Source organism: Symsagittifera roscoffensis, chromosome 3, assembly GCF_963678635.1.
Source record: "Symsagittifera roscoffensis chromosome 3, txSymRosc1.1, whole genome shotgun sequence".
Classification (NCBI taxonomy): Eukaryota; Metazoa; Xenacoelomorpha; order Acoela; family Convolutidae; genus Symsagittifera; species Symsagittifera roscoffensis.
The window spans coordinates 74369958-74387165 of record NC_087064.1 but is presented as its reverse complement, the minus strand read 5'-3'; the positions used below and the strand labels follow the sequence as shown (position 1 = coordinate 74387165).

At 34.7% G+C, this 17208-nt stretch overlaps 1 protein-coding gene across 1 annotated transcript in view; it reads left to right on the top strand.

Moving 5' to 3' along the window:
* The window catches only part of LOC134842510 (uncharacterized), a 56929-nt gene that overhangs the window by 26449 nt on the left and 13272 nt on the right, over positions 1-17208 (top strand). Inside the window, exons 2-3 of the mRNA XM_063858891.1 lie at positions 7565-7884; positions 12678-13136. Coding sequence (XP_063714961.1) covers positions 7568-7884; positions 12678-13136 — 776 coding nt within the window. The 5' untranslated portion in view covers positions 7565-7567. The remainder of the gene's footprint in view (positions 1-7564; positions 7885-12677; positions 13137-17208) is intronic.

Here is a 17208-nt window from a genome sequence, read left to right as displayed (position 1 = left end):
ATTTGCCGACTCAGAACCATCCCCATCCAATAATTTTCATAATTCTTCTAATTTTTCTCAACCCCCTTTTCAACCCATATTATCCAATAACCCTGACCCAATCACTCCCACACCCTCTTATGCTTCCCGAGTTACCCCAACCTACTCCTCATACCATTCTGACCAATCATCTCATTCTCCAGACACCCCCCGAATCTCCCCAGAGCTAGATAATTTTATTACCCTTCAACAACAACCCTACCACCTCCATACCCCAACAATAAACCAAATCTCCTCCACAATAAATTCATCCAACCCCCCTACCCCTACACCCTCTTCAAATTATACTGAATCATTAGCACCATCATCCACATCAACTGAATCTTCACTCAACACTAATAGAGCTTACCGCACTTTTAAAAGAAAGTTCCCCAACCATCCTTTCCCAGCAAAACCAGGAACAGCCCGTGAATACATCAACCACCCCAAGCATACTAACACAAAATAATTTTTAGCCATCACCTTACCCTCATTCCCACAATACACCTTAAACACCCCCCACGACACTAACGAAACACGCAACTTTGTAGATGAATACGTTTTAATGCCCACTCTCTCTTGGACCTCATATTATCATTTTACTAACCCTCTTTGCTTACCTTTATCTAACACTCACATCGATATAGAGCGAAATACGGACATGCTATATCGACTCACTACACCACTAACACCTAGACAATTTACTTACGTTGGATATAAAAAATCACTAAAAACACACACTGCACCTAGAGCAAACGAATATACACTCGAATACTATGATCACAACATCATCAGAGCTAACCAAGATCAATTCTTAGACGACGATCGCTTCGCTAATCCACAAATTACCGAGAAATTTTTCATCAAGACACCATATATATTTACACTAAACATCTTCGACCGAAAGTTTGATCACATTATTTCAGAAGCACTAACAGACACACAAGCATACGAAAGTTTTAAAGAACGCTTCCAAATATTTTCACTAACCTTTCATTTCCTTGCACCACACGAAAGAGATTTACACTGCTCACACGATATTATGTTGCGCACTAAACAAACCCACACATATAGTTATTATCGCTTCATCCAAAATCACTTTGACCTACACACACCCTCTAGACAACCACACCATCGCTTTCAATTCATTAATTCCAAATACACTTCACCTTTTTTCCTAAATTTCACATATTGCATTAAAGATACTAACCTTCATGGTATTCTTCGCAATTATGATCCCATAACCCAAATGTACATCTTCTGTCCCATCACCAAGACCTTCAACGCCGAAGAATCCCGACCCTTCCTTATCCCGCACGCGTTTGTACAACCTATAGAAATCCCAATTTTAGAATTCATCCACAACACTAAATTCAATCACAAATTATATAATCTAATCCAAAACACACCTTATGAGTTTGCAGTTGGCACTGAAGAACTAACCACTTTTAAGGCACTTCAATTGCTTTGGCCACTGCTTCAAACTAAAAATATCATCCGCATCTTAGCTAAACTACTAACAACTTCAGAACTAATTCACGACATCTTCCCCCACGGTTTTTTCCCCGACGACTAACAGGTAAGTATGAATTAAATGAATATTACTAACTAATTAAAATATTAAAAAACTCACCATACTTTATCCATGTTTTCCTTAGATTTTTAGCCTTCATCCGACGATCACCTACAAAAACCACAAAAAACAAATAAAGATCGCAAATTTCATCAAACAGATTTCAACAATTCTATTAATCTCTTACACTTATAAATTTATAAATTTAATACCAATGCAGTAAATTCATTTCTAAAATTTTCCCCACAAGCAGTAAATCTAATTATGATGAAAATTTGTAACTTAAAATTCCCCCATAACTAGCAGTAAATTTACAAATTCTATGCAGTAAATTAATAAAATGCAAATGCAGTACTAACCTTTTGATATTCTCATTTATTCGCACAGAAATTCTATCCACACTCGCACAGCTTGCCCACGAAGAATTGTTTAAAATAATGAATTTCAGTTTCAAGTTTTCACACTCAACAACTCTAACATATAATAACATGTTTCAAACTTTCCTTTAACCCGGTTGGAAAGGAATCATATACTAAACAAAACTAACCAACGCAGCTTACTAAATACCACAAATCATAGAATAACAGCATGACTAAGAAAAGGAAACCAACGGTACCCAAACCGGATTAACCCAGTTTAAAACTGGATAATTTATTCTTTTGAAGACTATTATAAAGTCTAAGAAAGAAATAATAAAACACAAAAAAGTCGAAAGACAAACCCATACCACGAACAATTTGCTTTTTGGAAAAAGGACATAACCAACAAGACATAAGAAAAATCACAACAAACCCAACATAAAACGTTGTCACATAACAGGACCCCTCACAAAAACCGCATGAAATCATACTCCCACTCCTGGCCTAACCCACCAGGAAGGACGTCCTGAGCATGCTCTATAGCCGGCCTAACCCACCGCGCTACATCCACGCTTTGTGACCACACCTCTATTTTTAATAAGAGCTACTCAAGTGTGAGTAACTCTTCAAAATAACCGAACTAAAACAAAAAGCTTTTGTGAAAACAACTAACTAAAATCATAATTAAAAAATATTAAACTAATAAATGTTTTATAAAATGTAAATTACATTATGCAATACATAGATCAGAATACAACACCAAGGACGAACATCTAAAGACAAAACGACCCCACTACACTCGAGAGAGAATGGCCAACCACAATCGATATGCCACTCACAATCACAACTCAAAGGATTTAGAGTACGACTTGACTTCGCAGAAAAGGACTTCATTGAACTAGACCAATGACCACCTCGATGTTCAAGTATACGTACAGATCCGAGTAACCAGGCATCCCCTCCACGCACAATCTCCACGCCATTCCCAAACTAGATCAGACACAAAAGAAGTTCTCCACGCAGAACAGAAAAACCTGACATAGCCAACCATTCTGAAATCAGATTTGAGTTTGTTGCAAAGACTTAGTCGTTGTCACTAGAAGACACAACGTCTTATGTCTCTAACTCCAGCTTCCTGGAACTTCTTTAACAAAGAGGAAACGGAAGAAAATGATGTTCGCCAAAAACCAACGTCCATCATCCATCCTTCAAATTGCAGAAGAACTATTCTAAAAAACTCTGTAAAACCCGGATGGGTGGAACCTGATCTAAACTACATTTTATGATTGGATAATTTAGATATTTTACCAATGTAAAGTATTTAATATTAACCAATCATGATCCATCTAACTAACAACCCACTTATTTGTAAGTGCTGAAGTTACTTGTAATTTCAGCACCAGAGAGATTTGAATTTAACTTAGAAATTAGTTGGACTCTCCCGAGCACTTCAGCAGCCGCAATAAACCAGTATACCCTAGATCTATTGAGCCTAGCAGAGACTAGTTAAACAACCTGAGACTAGATAGTATAAGAGTAAGATTAGGATCGGTATTAGACTAAGAAGTTGCACGAATCTATCCGGCCGAAAATAAGATAGCGTGACGAGCAGACGGTGTACCCTATCCGAAATTACTCTATGAGTTAACCAAACTCGGTCCTAACTCAGAATCGTATTTTACTTTTGTTGGCAAACGCCGAAAAACAAGCTCACATTTTCACAATTAGATCTCACTAGATTTTGTTTGCAGATTTCTGTTCAGGGGCGGATCTAGGATTTTCTCGAGGGCGGGGGGGCGGATTTTCAAAAAATTTTCGAAAATTTTGACGACCTTTTTTTTGTAGGTCGGCCAAATTGGTTTTCGGAGCTCTCCTAAAGCACTAAAAAGACGCTGTTTTGATCAAATTTTCTGCGCCGCAGGCACTTTTTGGAAAATTTACACAAAAAAATCGCGTTTTTGTGGCGCGCGCTCCCCCTCAAAGTTAGTATATATTGGCGCCAAATGCGCCTTTAGAAAAATTAAGGGTCCGTCACTAAAAACGGATTTCTGGAAAAGTACCAAAGGGGGACTCTTTGGGTCGACATGGGGTCGAATCCCTGAAGGAGGGGGGCGTCCGCCCCCCATGCCCCCCTAAATCCGCCCTTGTTTCTGTTGTTGTTCCGACTTTCGTTACAAAAATATTGGTATATTTGTGCTCGGGTGGTTTTTTCTTCAGATAAATTTCGAGTTTTTTGACAAAAAATATATATACCATTCCAAAGGTAGTTTAATTTGAAGAGCTTAATTTAAAGAGCTCTAAATTTAAATTTAAAGAGCTTAAATTTTAAAAGTTTTCTCATCTGTAATCTTTTTTCATAATGTTATGGGGGTTTAGAGATTTCCATTTTGGCCAATTTGGGACAATTACCGCGCGATATATTTCGCGCTATTAACGCGTAAGCGGAGATTTAATCCGTCCTGGAAATCGTTCCAAGTTGTTTGAAGGACGGTTATTTGTCATAATTGATTATTTACTAGGAGCGCAATCTATCTCTTTGTTCTTCATATGGCGTTTGGAGTGTTGATTTTCACAAAAAATCTCAAATTTTAAACAAACAATTTTTTAGATTTTATCTTATTGCATTAATGTTTTTCATGTTATTACATAAAAAATTACGTTTAAGTTCCATAGAGCTTAAAAGGCAGTGAAAAGATTGAGGGCTTCGTCCTGATAGAGCAGTCTTGTTGTTGTTTGTAGCTGCAAACAAGAGCAATCGTCAAGTTCCTTTTTTGTTCAGTACACCACAATTAAAAATATGGAAGCCCTGAATGTTCCGACTGCCTTTTAGGGTTTATGGAGCAGTAGATACATGAAAAAATTAATTGTAATAAAACAAAATGAAAAAAAAAGTTTCAAATGTTTGACATTTTTTAATGAAATCATCCCCCCACACGCCATATAAAGTATAAAAGAATAGATTTGGCTACTTTGACAACTCAATTATGGCAAATAAGCTTCTTTCAACCAATTTGGAACGAATTCTAATTCGGATTAAATCTCCGCTTACGCGTTAATAGCGCGAAATATATCGCGCGTTATTTGTCCCAAATTGGCCAAAATGGCAATCTTCAAACCCCCATAAGTTTACAAAAATGATCACAGGTGAAATATCTTTTCAAAAACGGCTAGTTAAAAAGTCGAAATTTGTCTGAAGAAAAAAAATTCACCCGAGCACAAATATTCCGTTACTTTCGTATCGAAAGTCGGAACAATAAACAGTTCTAGGGACCAGTTTTTGGTACATAAAACAGATCAGAATCAAACCCTTTGTCTTGTTCAAGTGGTCAGTTTTTAATTAGTGCGATGAAACGAGAATGTTTCCGATAATGCACCTCGTTTTGTTAGAAAACTCAGCCGTATTTTGACATAAACGGGTTGCCCACAAGTCATCAGAGTGGTCGATTATACTAGGCAATTAAAAAGGTGGTAAACGTCATGTGAAGTATTGGTACAATTTGGGCACTTTTTCCTTTGTTTTATCTATAACCTTGACAGATATCTGTTTAGTAGTCTGCTATAACTGAAGCGAAATTGAGTGTGGGTACGTTATGAATTTCAAGGAAGGCTGCTTTCTTTCAATGCTTTCCTAAGGTTTACAAGGGTAACTTGGAGTATTTCTAGAATGCTATTTTTGAAGTTCAGGAGAGCTCTCCAGCTTATGAAGGTATTAGGAAATTTCTGAAATGCTAATTTTTTGGAGTGCTTATTTTAGAACTTAGGACAGCCCATCAGATTTGGAGGGTGGGTTTACTTAATTAGTATTGATTTTGTCCGAAGTGTCTTCTTATTTTTGGCTTAATGTGTTTCAGCAATGTTCTGTAATGTTTCAGCAATAATAAAAAAATATATATATAAACAGGGGCGGATTTAGGGGGCGGGGTGGACGCCTCTCCCCCCTCAGCAATTTGACCCCCAGCCAACCCAAAATGTCCCCCCTTTGTAGTTTTTTGAGATATCGATTTTTGGTGACGGACACTAAAAATTTTCAAAGGGCTTCTTTGGCGCCAATATATACTAATTTTGAGAGAAGAGCGCGCGCCGAAAAAACGCAATTCAAAAAGTTGCCTGCGGCGCACAAACTTTGGCCGCAACAGCGTCTTTTTACTGCTCTAGGAGAGCTCGGAAAATCAATTTGGTCGACATAAAAAAAGTGAAGATTTTCAAAAAAATTTCGAAAATCCGCCCCCACCCCCTCGAGAAAATCCTAGATCCGCCCCCTGTATATTTCTTTTTTTTTCTAACAAATTATGAAAGTCTCCGAGCAACTCTCCGAAAAATAACTTCGGGTATACTTGAGTGATTCAGCTTGTCTTTTTTTTGTATTCTATGAACTTCCTGTGCCTTGCAAAATGGCTTTTTTTTCAAAAAAAGAAATGATTTTGCTTCCTGATTGTTGCATGCCTCGCCAGAGAATTGACTGACTTAAATTTCAGTCAGGAAATGTATCCTACTTTATGGGCCTGTTATGTAACACCCCTTTTGCAGCAAATAATCGTATACAAACTGCCAGGGTCAAAAACTGAAGATTTACGGGTGTTGGCCTCATAATTAATGATCGTCTCCTTTGTTCTGCATATAAATCATTATTAAAAACAACGACTTACCAATTTTTGAGTGCAGCTTTAAATTATATTTTTGTCAGTTGCCGTCTTTTGTAAAAAAAAAATGAAGCTGCTTATTGTGACCTAAACTTTTCGAAAGTGAGTAATTGAAACTTTCACCCCTTCAGCGACATATTTTTTTGACAGAGAGCGGGTTTTGGGTCTACTAAATAGTTGAAGCCTTTACAAAATTAATCGATTAGTTTAATTAGTTTTCATTATAGCCGACCATTACTGATTTTAAGAACTAAATGTTTCATATCATTTTTGTTCAGCTATCTATACAAAGATTTTTTTTTTCAAGCAATTCTTCGCACGAATTTCTTTTGATGATGAAAAGCAACCAATTTTATGGATCAATTTCCTCTAAATAAGAATTAGTTTTATAACTAACTAACATCATAACTAGCTAACTAGCAAATTATCTTCCTTTGTGGTGGGTGCCCAAAAGTCACCTGAAGTCCATTTCTCAACTCTGGTTGCCCGTTTTTACAAAGGGTATACTCATTTGGTACTAATTTACGACAACCATTTCTGACTGTCCAACTGTCCACTCATAAAAAAATTCGAAGGACGCCTTGGGCGCCCGTATATACTCATTTAGAAGGAAACGACATATTTGGGCAGTAGCGGTTGCGCAACTTAAAAAACGCATTTTTGTCCAAATTTTGATTTCTCAAAATTGCTTTTCTTGTGTTGCCAGCAGGGATGAAAACTTTGCCAATAATGGTCATAATAGTTTGCCAATAACGGTCAAAAGAAAAATACCCAAGTAAAAAAAAACTCCCACGGACACTTCTTATCGAGCTTCTTATTTGGTAACACTCTTTGAAACCCCCTCTTGCTAGAAAGGAGTGTATTTTTTTCTATAAAAAGAGTTTTTTATACTTATTGTAAGAAATCTCCTTATTTAAATGTTAATTAATCCTTTGCTTTATTAGAAATTTATTTTTGACAAGTTAATTTTTCAGGAAATGGATAGCAGCTTGGATTCTCAGCTGAGTAGCCACCTTAAAACTGATCCAAATCCTGGTCAAATCTATTCGGACGATAGGCAACTAGATTGGTCTCAAGTCACGCAAAAAGCAACTGGATCAAACTCTGTGATCTCTTCTGATCCAGGCACCCTTCAAGGAGGAGGAGGAACGGAACATACCTTGGATATGTCCACTGTCAACGTGAGTCTCATCATCACAGTGTCCTTTTTTGGAACTCTGGGTCTAGGAATGGTGGCTGTGATGCTGGCTGGCTTGTGGTTCCGCTTTTGTGGTGCTAAAAAATCTAAAAATCCGTAAGTATTTGTGAAATAAACTTTCAGGTTTGTGCTTTTAGTTAGATACTTCTCTTCTCTGAAATCATCTTCAAACTGAAAAATGTGCTTGTGAAAATTCTTTTTAATTAGGGCTAGCTGAAGCTTGTATGGGCGAGTTATTTTAAAATTGTCCAGATTTAACTTTTCAAAAAACGGGCATATATCCACATTGACGGGCAGCGGGATAAAATAGGATGGTCTAAGAAACAATTTTTCTTCAACGTCAGCCTTTTTGGTTCAGTTTTTATAACGATTTAAGCGCGGGAAAGGACCAACATACGAGCTGTAGAGCTCATCACAGCGAACCGCTGTTGCGCCCCTGCTTAAGAACTACATGCATTTTTTTGGTTATTTTTCAGGGCTGGGTAACGTTGCCTCACCCGCAAGCAACGAGCACGGCTCATGGTGCGCCTCGTACGTCCGACCTTTCGATTGAGAGGCGGAGACGTAACCACTTCACCACCGCTCCCCGAATTTGAAACGTTTCAATATTATTGCATCAGTAGAGCTGAGCTGAGCTGATCTCATCTTTTTTTTTCGGGAAAGCTGAAACAGAATGGGTGGGTAAGAGTAAGAGACGCATTGCATCAGTTCTAAGCCAGCTCGTTCCGCTTCATGCCGCCGTCCTTTATAAAGAGCGATTTGTGAAAAAAAGCTATTTTGTTAGTGGTAATCAAATTCACGAACAACAGAAATAAAACTGCTCGTATCAGGGTGAAGCCCTGATAGTTTCAACTACCTTTTAAATGATTCGAGTAGTGTTATCTTTAAAAATTGATGAAACTTTCAAAAAAATATCTTTTTTCTTGCGTTTTTTTTTAAAATAATTGCCTCACACGCCATATAAAATCAAAATATATATTTTGCCTAAAAAGTATTAAGCGCTCCAAATGGCATAGCTCAGTCTTTTTAGAACTATTTGTAAGAAGGACTAAATCTCCGCTTACGCGCGAAATATATCCCGCGTTGATTGTCCCAAGTTGGCCAAATTGACCATTTTGAACCCCATAACTTTGCAAAAAAACAATCATAGGTCAAAAATTTTTAAATAAGTTTGCACTTAGTACAACAATACCTTTCGGATGATAAAAACTCCCTCGAGATTGGCTAGTTAAAAACCGAAATTTGTTTGGAGAAAAAAAACCGCGAGCACAAATATTCCGCCACTTTCTTCGACAAAAAATAGTCTCAAAGGGAATTAAGTAGGGGATATTGTAGAATTGTATATTTTATATGTATGATAACAGAAAACTGATAACATTTTAAGAGCAACAGGAAGCTTTCCTAGTAGCAAACATGCTCAAAACATTCGTGTTTTGCAAAAAAAAATAAGAAGAGAAACTTCTTGTCGGTTTTGGTAATTTTTTTTGAAAAATGATTTCGACTTTCCAAAGAGATGAGAATGGAAAAAAATTTTATATCTGAAGAGATGAGAATGGAAAAAAACTGTAGCACAACCTTTGAGAGATAAAACAAAAATGAAAAAAGTAAGCTGCGTGAATTTGTTTTGTTATTATAAAAACAAACATGTGTGACCAGCATGAATTTAAATGCAAGCAAGGGCGGATCTAGGATTTTTTTGCGGAGGAGGTGGGATTCTCAAAAAAAGTCAAATTTTGTCGACTTTTTTTAAAGGTTGACCGAACTGATTTTACGAGCAAAATTTTGAAAAAAGAAAACAATAAATTAGAATGATTTTGAAAAATTTGTTCCTCTGTATCATTTAAGGGATTTGAAGTAAAAGAACAATACAAAAAACAAGACTGCTAGATCAAATCAGAACCTTGAATGTTCGTACTGTGTCTCATTTTCTATGAAGTAATTTAAAATAAAATATCTGATGAAACTTCAAACAAAACTGAAAAAATTTCAAACTTTTTTTGATGTTTTCTTTTTGAGAAAATTATTTCCCCACACTCTAAGCAAAAAAAAAGATATCTGCAGCATCTAGCAAAATAATAATTAGACCAAAAAGCATGACTCAATCCATTTTGGAACGTTTTTCAATTCGGATTAAATCTTCGCTTACGCCTTAACAGCACAAAATATATTGCGCGTTTATTCTCCCAAATTGGTCAAATGGGCAAAACTTAAACTTCCATTATTTCACAGGTATAAAAAACATTCGTATTTGAGCTAAATGCAGCACTTATTTTGAAGTCGAATAATATAAGAAAAATTAGGCCAAAATTGCTAGCGAAAAAGTCGAAATTTGTCTGGAGAAAAAAACCATCCCGAGCACAAATGTTCCGTCTCTATATTCGAAAGTCGGAACAACAATTCTTTTAGGCTGAGGAACTAACCAACCTGTTACATAAACTGTTGCTTGATACCTCAAACAAAATCTATAGACGGTACAGATCAAATATAACACAAACCGATTCTGGAGAAGAAAAAAAATATACAAACAATTTTTGCAGTGTTAGTGCAGTTTGTCAATCTCAGGAAACTTTATGATTTAAAGATGACATCTTTGTTCTCTAAATGTTGTCTTTAATAGCAATCGGTTCCCAAACATTGTTTCTTTTTTGAAATTCTTATGCCTTTACGACTAATTTTAGAAATTTAGAAAATAATCAAAGTTAAACTGCATCGGGGTTAAAGTAGGGTTATAAGTTCACACTTGTTCAATATTTCCAATGATTGTTAACATAACATCTTTTCAAAATTTTAAAAAACAATAAATTTAAACAAAAAGCTTCTCAGCTAAATAAAAAAGTGATTTATTACATACTTTTTCACTTTCATGCGTAGATTTGTCAAAAACTTCCACAGCATTAAGATAAGTTAAAAATAAGGCATATGGTATGTCTAAAAACTTAATTGAATTCGTTTTTTTTCCAGAATTAATTCTCTCTTTTTTCTTAAAAATTTTTTGTTACAACCTCCAAAAAATTGCTACAACAATTTTCTTCTTCTCGAAAAATTAGTAACTAAAAAAAATCACTAATAAAGAATAAATGAAGTATGAAGTTGTCCGATTTCTGGGTTGAATGCCATAACATTTTAGTAATATTTGAATAACAGTACAACAAGCGAAAGGGTAATGCTAAAAAATAAGTTAGCAGTAGAAAAAATTACCAAGCAAGTAACAAGTATATAGAACTCAATTTACTCTAAAAGCTCCTCTAATTTAAAATTTTGAAAAAAAAGTGTTTCCTAAAAGATGAGAGCTATGCAAAAACCATTGCCTTAACAGAATTTTGTTGAATGATAACCGCAGTTTAGTCTTCTCAAGCTTGAAAATTATCAACATTGGATTGGAATCAACAAGAAAAAATCGAGGTAGCTGAAGTAAGAGGCAAAAAACAACAAAACCAGTTCTGGTTCTCAAATAGCACATTCATACAATCAGAATTTAAAAAATGAAGGGTCATTTTATTACTATCAGTTTCTTTATGAAGCATCTCTAAGCACATGGTTCAATAAACTTCAGGTTAAAAAACCGTAAATGGTATTATGCCCGCTTTGTTATACTTCCTAGAACAAATTCTTCATTGCTTGTATTGCCACTATCAGTTCAGATGTTAACATATCTACTTTTGCAAATCTCGTCTTATTCCCCCGAAACAATCCCCCCCTATTGTTTCTACTAAAGAATCTCCACCCCAGTAAATAAAAATAGTAAATTCGCACTAGAGCGTTGTATGTAAATTCGAACTTTGCTGCATTCTGATTGGTCGAAAATTCGCTGCAAGTAATCTACTTAACAATCTCTCCCCCCTTTCTTGAAAGGGGGGAGATTGTTACGTAGATCAGGTCGGAACAAGATGCAAGCGCCGGAAGCGAAAACCATAATTAATTTTAATTGAAGGAATTTTTTTAATTTTAAGTTTTGAAAAATTAAGTTGTGAAAATTGTAATTTTAACTTTGTAATTTTAACTTTCATATTGCAATTCCAGCAGCAGCGCAAAAAACTTAAGCTATTCTTGACGTCAAGAAAACCCTGTCTGAACGCTTTTGACTTGTGATTTAACGATAAGAGATCTTGTACGCTCATGTAAGATCTTCGAAATGCGAATTCAGCCCGCCTCTTTTCTCCCAAATAATTTCTGCGGGCATTTCAATAAGGTGTCATATTAAAAATACTTGAGTCAGAAATTGACAGTAAATAGGAATTTGAGATAAAAACAATGCTGAGTTTTTAGTTTGAAAAGTGCATCAATTGGAAAAAAGCATCAGTGTTGAAAAATGCGTGTCATATAATTTTGAGTTACATAAAAAATTGCTTTTCGTACAATTTCCATTTATAAAAATTTTGTGATAAACTTTAAGTTTTGCTTACTTACAGGGGCAGATCTAGGATTTTCTCAAGGGGGGGGGGCGGATTTTCCAAAAACTTTCGAAAATTTTGACGACCCTTTTTTTTTAGGTCGACCAAATTGAAAAAACAGTCAAAAAAGCCGTTTTTGGGCACTTTTTGAAAAATGTTGACAAAAAAATCGCGTTTTTTTGGCGCGCGCTCCCCCTTAAAATTAGTATATATTGGCGCCAAAGGCGCCTTTAGAAAAGTTTTAGGGTCGGTCGGCCAAAAATGGATTTCTTAAAAAGTATCAAAGGGGACCCTTTGGGTCGGCAGGGGTTCGAATCCCTGAGGAGAAGGAGCGACCGCCACCCTTCGCCCCCCCCTAAATCCGCCCCTGCTTACGTAGCTACAAAAATTCCTGACAAAAATTTCTAAATTAAAGAGATTGTATGGAATTGTATGACAGGAAAAATTAAGTTTATGAAAATTGTATGACTAGAAGTCAATCTGGTAGTTTTATTTTAGAGAAGACTTGGAACAAGCAGAAGACGTGGATTACAAACACCTTCAGATGATATCTTCCAGATCGAACTCCTTCAACCCCGTCTCAAATCAGATACCTGAAATGACCAAAACAGACCAAAACTCCACATCGAACAAAACCGACAACGGCGATGACTCGCAACTGCCAGACACGTCTGTTAAAGGAGAAAAAGTTAGAGCTAAAAAGGAGACGAGGAATTTTCTATCGGTCAAGGACGCTCTCAGACCCCCAGAAGGCAAAAAGAGGGTCCGTTCGACTCGGAGTTATAACTACATCAGCGTTGATAGTGGCAATGATAGAACAACAAAAAATTCGGGTGAAGTTGAAGTAAACAACAACAATAATAACGAGTACAGTACCAAACGAGACGACGATAATTTGGAGTTCAGATCAAATAAAATTGGAGATGGCACATCATTCAAAAGCGCCAGCGAAAAAACGTAAGACCTTTTTTATCTCAGCTCTAAGTTTTCTTTTTGATGGTTAAAAATGGTAATTACCCTGCAAGTTAGATACTTGAATAAACACAGTTTTGAAAAACCTGCAAAAATAAAAGTTAGTCATTACCATTTTCTGTTTTTTTTAAATATGTTTTAATATTCTTTTGCAGCTTCCATTTATTTGTAACGTTTGATTGTAATCACGACTGCGAGTCAACTTCACGACTGCGAGCCCAAAAGAGGGGCATACTTCTGACTACGCCAATTAACCACTGAAAATTGAGATTTATGACTACGATTAGTCCAATTAGTATCAAAACCTGATACCAATGCATTTCAAACTTACATTTTAATCTGACCTTCGAAGAGTACTTAAGCCGAACACAATTATTTTCTATGTTTACAGAAAAATAATTGGATTCGGTAAGTTTTTATCTTCAACCAAAGTTTGTCTTTTTAAGTAGCTAACTTTGATGCCTATTCTAGTCTGAAATATATCAATAGATTGCGCTCAAAAAATTAACAGAAATTACCTGCATTCCAACTTGGTAATTTGGAATGATTAAAAACTGCCAATTTGGGATAATTTATGTGCAATATATTTCGTTATGTTAGGCAAAACCCTAATTGTTCCGACTGCACTTAAGGCCAATTGAAACGTTTTTTAATGAATAATTGACAAAATAAAGAAGAAAAAAGAACATTTTTATTTTCAATTTTTCTTCATTTTATCGCCCCAAACGATATGTAAAAAACTAAGGGTGTGTTTAGCGTCTCGTATTATGATGGATTAAATTATTTAGCTCAATTCAAATTGGAATGCATTCACTCCTTACACGTGTTATTAAAACGTAATATATCACACTTTAATTATTCCAAATCGGCCAAAATTGCAATTTTCAAACGCCCGTAACTTACAAAAAAAATGATCTCAGGTGAAATATATTTTTTTAAATTTGAGCTTAAAATAACAAAATCTTTCACATGGTCTTAAAAAATTTCCGTCAAAAACGCTTACTTAACAAGTCGAAAACTGACCGATTCAAAAAACCACACCAAGCAAAACTATTCCGCATTTTCTTGGCATGTTGGAACAACAAGGAAAATTTTGGTATGCGAGGAAAAAAAGTGTGGTGGTAAAAATGCTTTGAAGATAGCAAAAGATCAGTGCACTCGGACGCGAAATAGTTGTGAGTGTTTCAAAGAAAACAGTCTGGACAAAATTGGTTTGAGTTTTTTAACGACTCATTTGACAAAATAAAGAAGAAAAAAGAACATTTTGTCAGCTTTTTAAAAGAATCAACAGCTTTTTAAAAAGAATTTTTTGTTCAAACGTCCAAACCTATTGTTCCGACCGTCAAAAATTGCAAACAATTGGTCACTTCTTCGAAATTGAATTTCGAAGAAAGTGACGTAATATTTGTGGTTTTTTCTGCAAAAAAAAGTTGTCTCTTTATGTAACAATTTTTGACTAAATTTCAAAAAATCTATATTTCACTTGTGATTATTTATACAGAAGGTTTAAATGTTGCCAATTTGGTCACAATGAGACAATTGATGCGAATTCCATTTCGTGCAATTTGCAAGCAAGCAGAGAAAAAACACGCAATGAAATCGTTCCAGACTGAATGAAGGCATGCTTTTTGGTCTGTTAAAACATCTAGCAATTGATTGTATTTTAAAATGATACTTTATCATTGAAAATTTGCTGTTATGAGAATATTATAATTGGAACATTATTACTACGTAAACATAAAGCTATCAAACATCTCTGAAAAATAAAAATAAAACTTTTTAATTGAAGTTTGCAGATTTATGAAGGGCTTTTGAAACGAATGACGTTTTAAGTGAATTCTAACTAATTTTTTATCACATTGAACTTTTGCACAAAATTTTAAAAAGAACCTTAAAAAATTGTTATTTTTTTGGGATTGTTCATCAATTTTTAACGTGAAAGCTGCTCCATAGACATTGGTTTGTAGTGGATTACTCAGGGCCTCACTCTGACTCTGATACGGGCAGTCTTGTTTTGCTTTCAAATCAAATATCAAATAAAAAAATGACGAAGAAATAAAAAAAAATTATACTTAAACTAAAAGAGCTCAAATTTAAATTTTTTTTTGAAGATTATAAAAATCGGACAGCCAAACCTTTATCAATGATCCATGAGTAGATTTTTTTGATTCATGAGTTGAGAATGTTTTTGGATTAAGCGCATGTGGTAATTCACAATACCCATGTGAAGCCTACTTAAAGCAATTTTGGTCTTTGGTACACTACTAAAGATATCTTAAAAAACTGGAGCAACAACAATTTTCAGAAAAAGTTCGATTGAGTCTATCAAAAGTGGTAGCATCTTGGTTTTTTTTTAACAAAAGTAGAAACTGGACAGCAAAATCATTATGGATGGTGTATGAGTTGAAAAGTTTTTCAATTTACTACGAGAGATTTATGAAGGTGTTTTGAAAGAATGATTTCTTAAATGAACTCTAATTTATCTAAGATATAAGAGCAGACTGAAAGTGAAAAAATTGATTAAAACGTAAGTTTTTTTGTTGTTTTTATTCGTTAAAACCCTTTTTTTGTCAAAAAAAAATTAGAATTGTTCAAATTACACTCAATCAAATAAAAATGCCGCTTTAATCTGTTTTGAATTCAAATTAGTAACTTTATTCATTTGAGAACTGTTTTAAAACTTTATTTGGTCACATTTATGAACAATTTTGCAAAATCGAAAACTTCCGAACGATAAATTATGACCGCTAAATTATCAAATTTTGATACAGTTTTTGATGCGACCGGGGAAATGTGGATGCCCTGCAATCAAATATTCAAAATTATTCTGCCAGAAACAATTTTTTTGTTAATTTATGGAGCTCGAATATAGCCAGTCAGGTCCTTGCGAGACCATGGGGCGTAAGAAACTACTAGTTTTTCATCAAGGCAATTTTATAGAACCACAAACAGAAACAGAAACAAACAAATTTAAAATCTATTGGAAAAATTATCTCATCAATTTGTTTAAATTTTGAACTGATGCCATCGTACGATAAGTGAAATTTTCGATTCAAAATCCAATATGCTTCTTTTTCATTTGCTTTAGTGATTTAATCAATACATTTTTAGTTTGCAAAGATAATGAATTTGAAATTAAATAGTTGTAAAAAGTAAACAAAAGTTGATATGACCTTTCCAACAGAATTTAAATGAGATTGTTTTTTGTTTTTAGAAAGCTTCTCTTTATTTTTCTCGATTATGGCCAGACGAAAAAAATTGATTCTTGCGCACGTATGATCTTAAGTTTACATAACTGGCTGCAATCGAACTTCAAAAACTTACAAAAGTTAATGTTTTCTTAGAGCAGTTTTAAGCCTTTGAAACTGGTACTCAAAAATTGTTTTGAATAATTAAAAAATCTATCTTAGGCCGAAACTTATCTATCGGATTCAAACCAAAAACTCTCCATTTTGCGATAATCAAAATCAGTGAGTTTAATGTTTTTTGTTTGTCAACGAATCATTTTTTTGTAAATTTTAGTGTTATTTTTTATACTAAACATTAGAGTGTTTTCAATTGAGTGTTTCAAAAGTTAAAGTGTTTTCAATTAGAACTTTGACACCGAGCGCAGTTTAATCTACTGACTTTGCTAACTGATTTTTGTGCTATTTTTTCAATATGCTCGCATGTTACCAAAATGTGGCCTGTTTAAAATTCAAAACCTCAAAAAAGATATGCATGGAATTTTTTGATTTTTTCTGCGACATTTTGAAAATTGAAAAAATGTGCAGAAGAACTATAAATTCAATCACTTGGAAAATAAGTTTTAGTCACTGAAACTCTAGTTCGAGCAGAGCAAATAGTTTAAACTATCAAGCGACAATTGGAAACAATTTCAAGCGAGTGTTTTATGATGCAATCCCTCATTGACTTAGATACCGTTGTATTAGATTGTATCCACTAAAGTACGCAGTCTAAACACAATAAATTTCTCTTGATTCTCCTCTTTTTATGGGGGTTTAAAAATTGCCGATTTAGCCAACTTGGGAGAATTAAGGCGCGATATACTTACCCT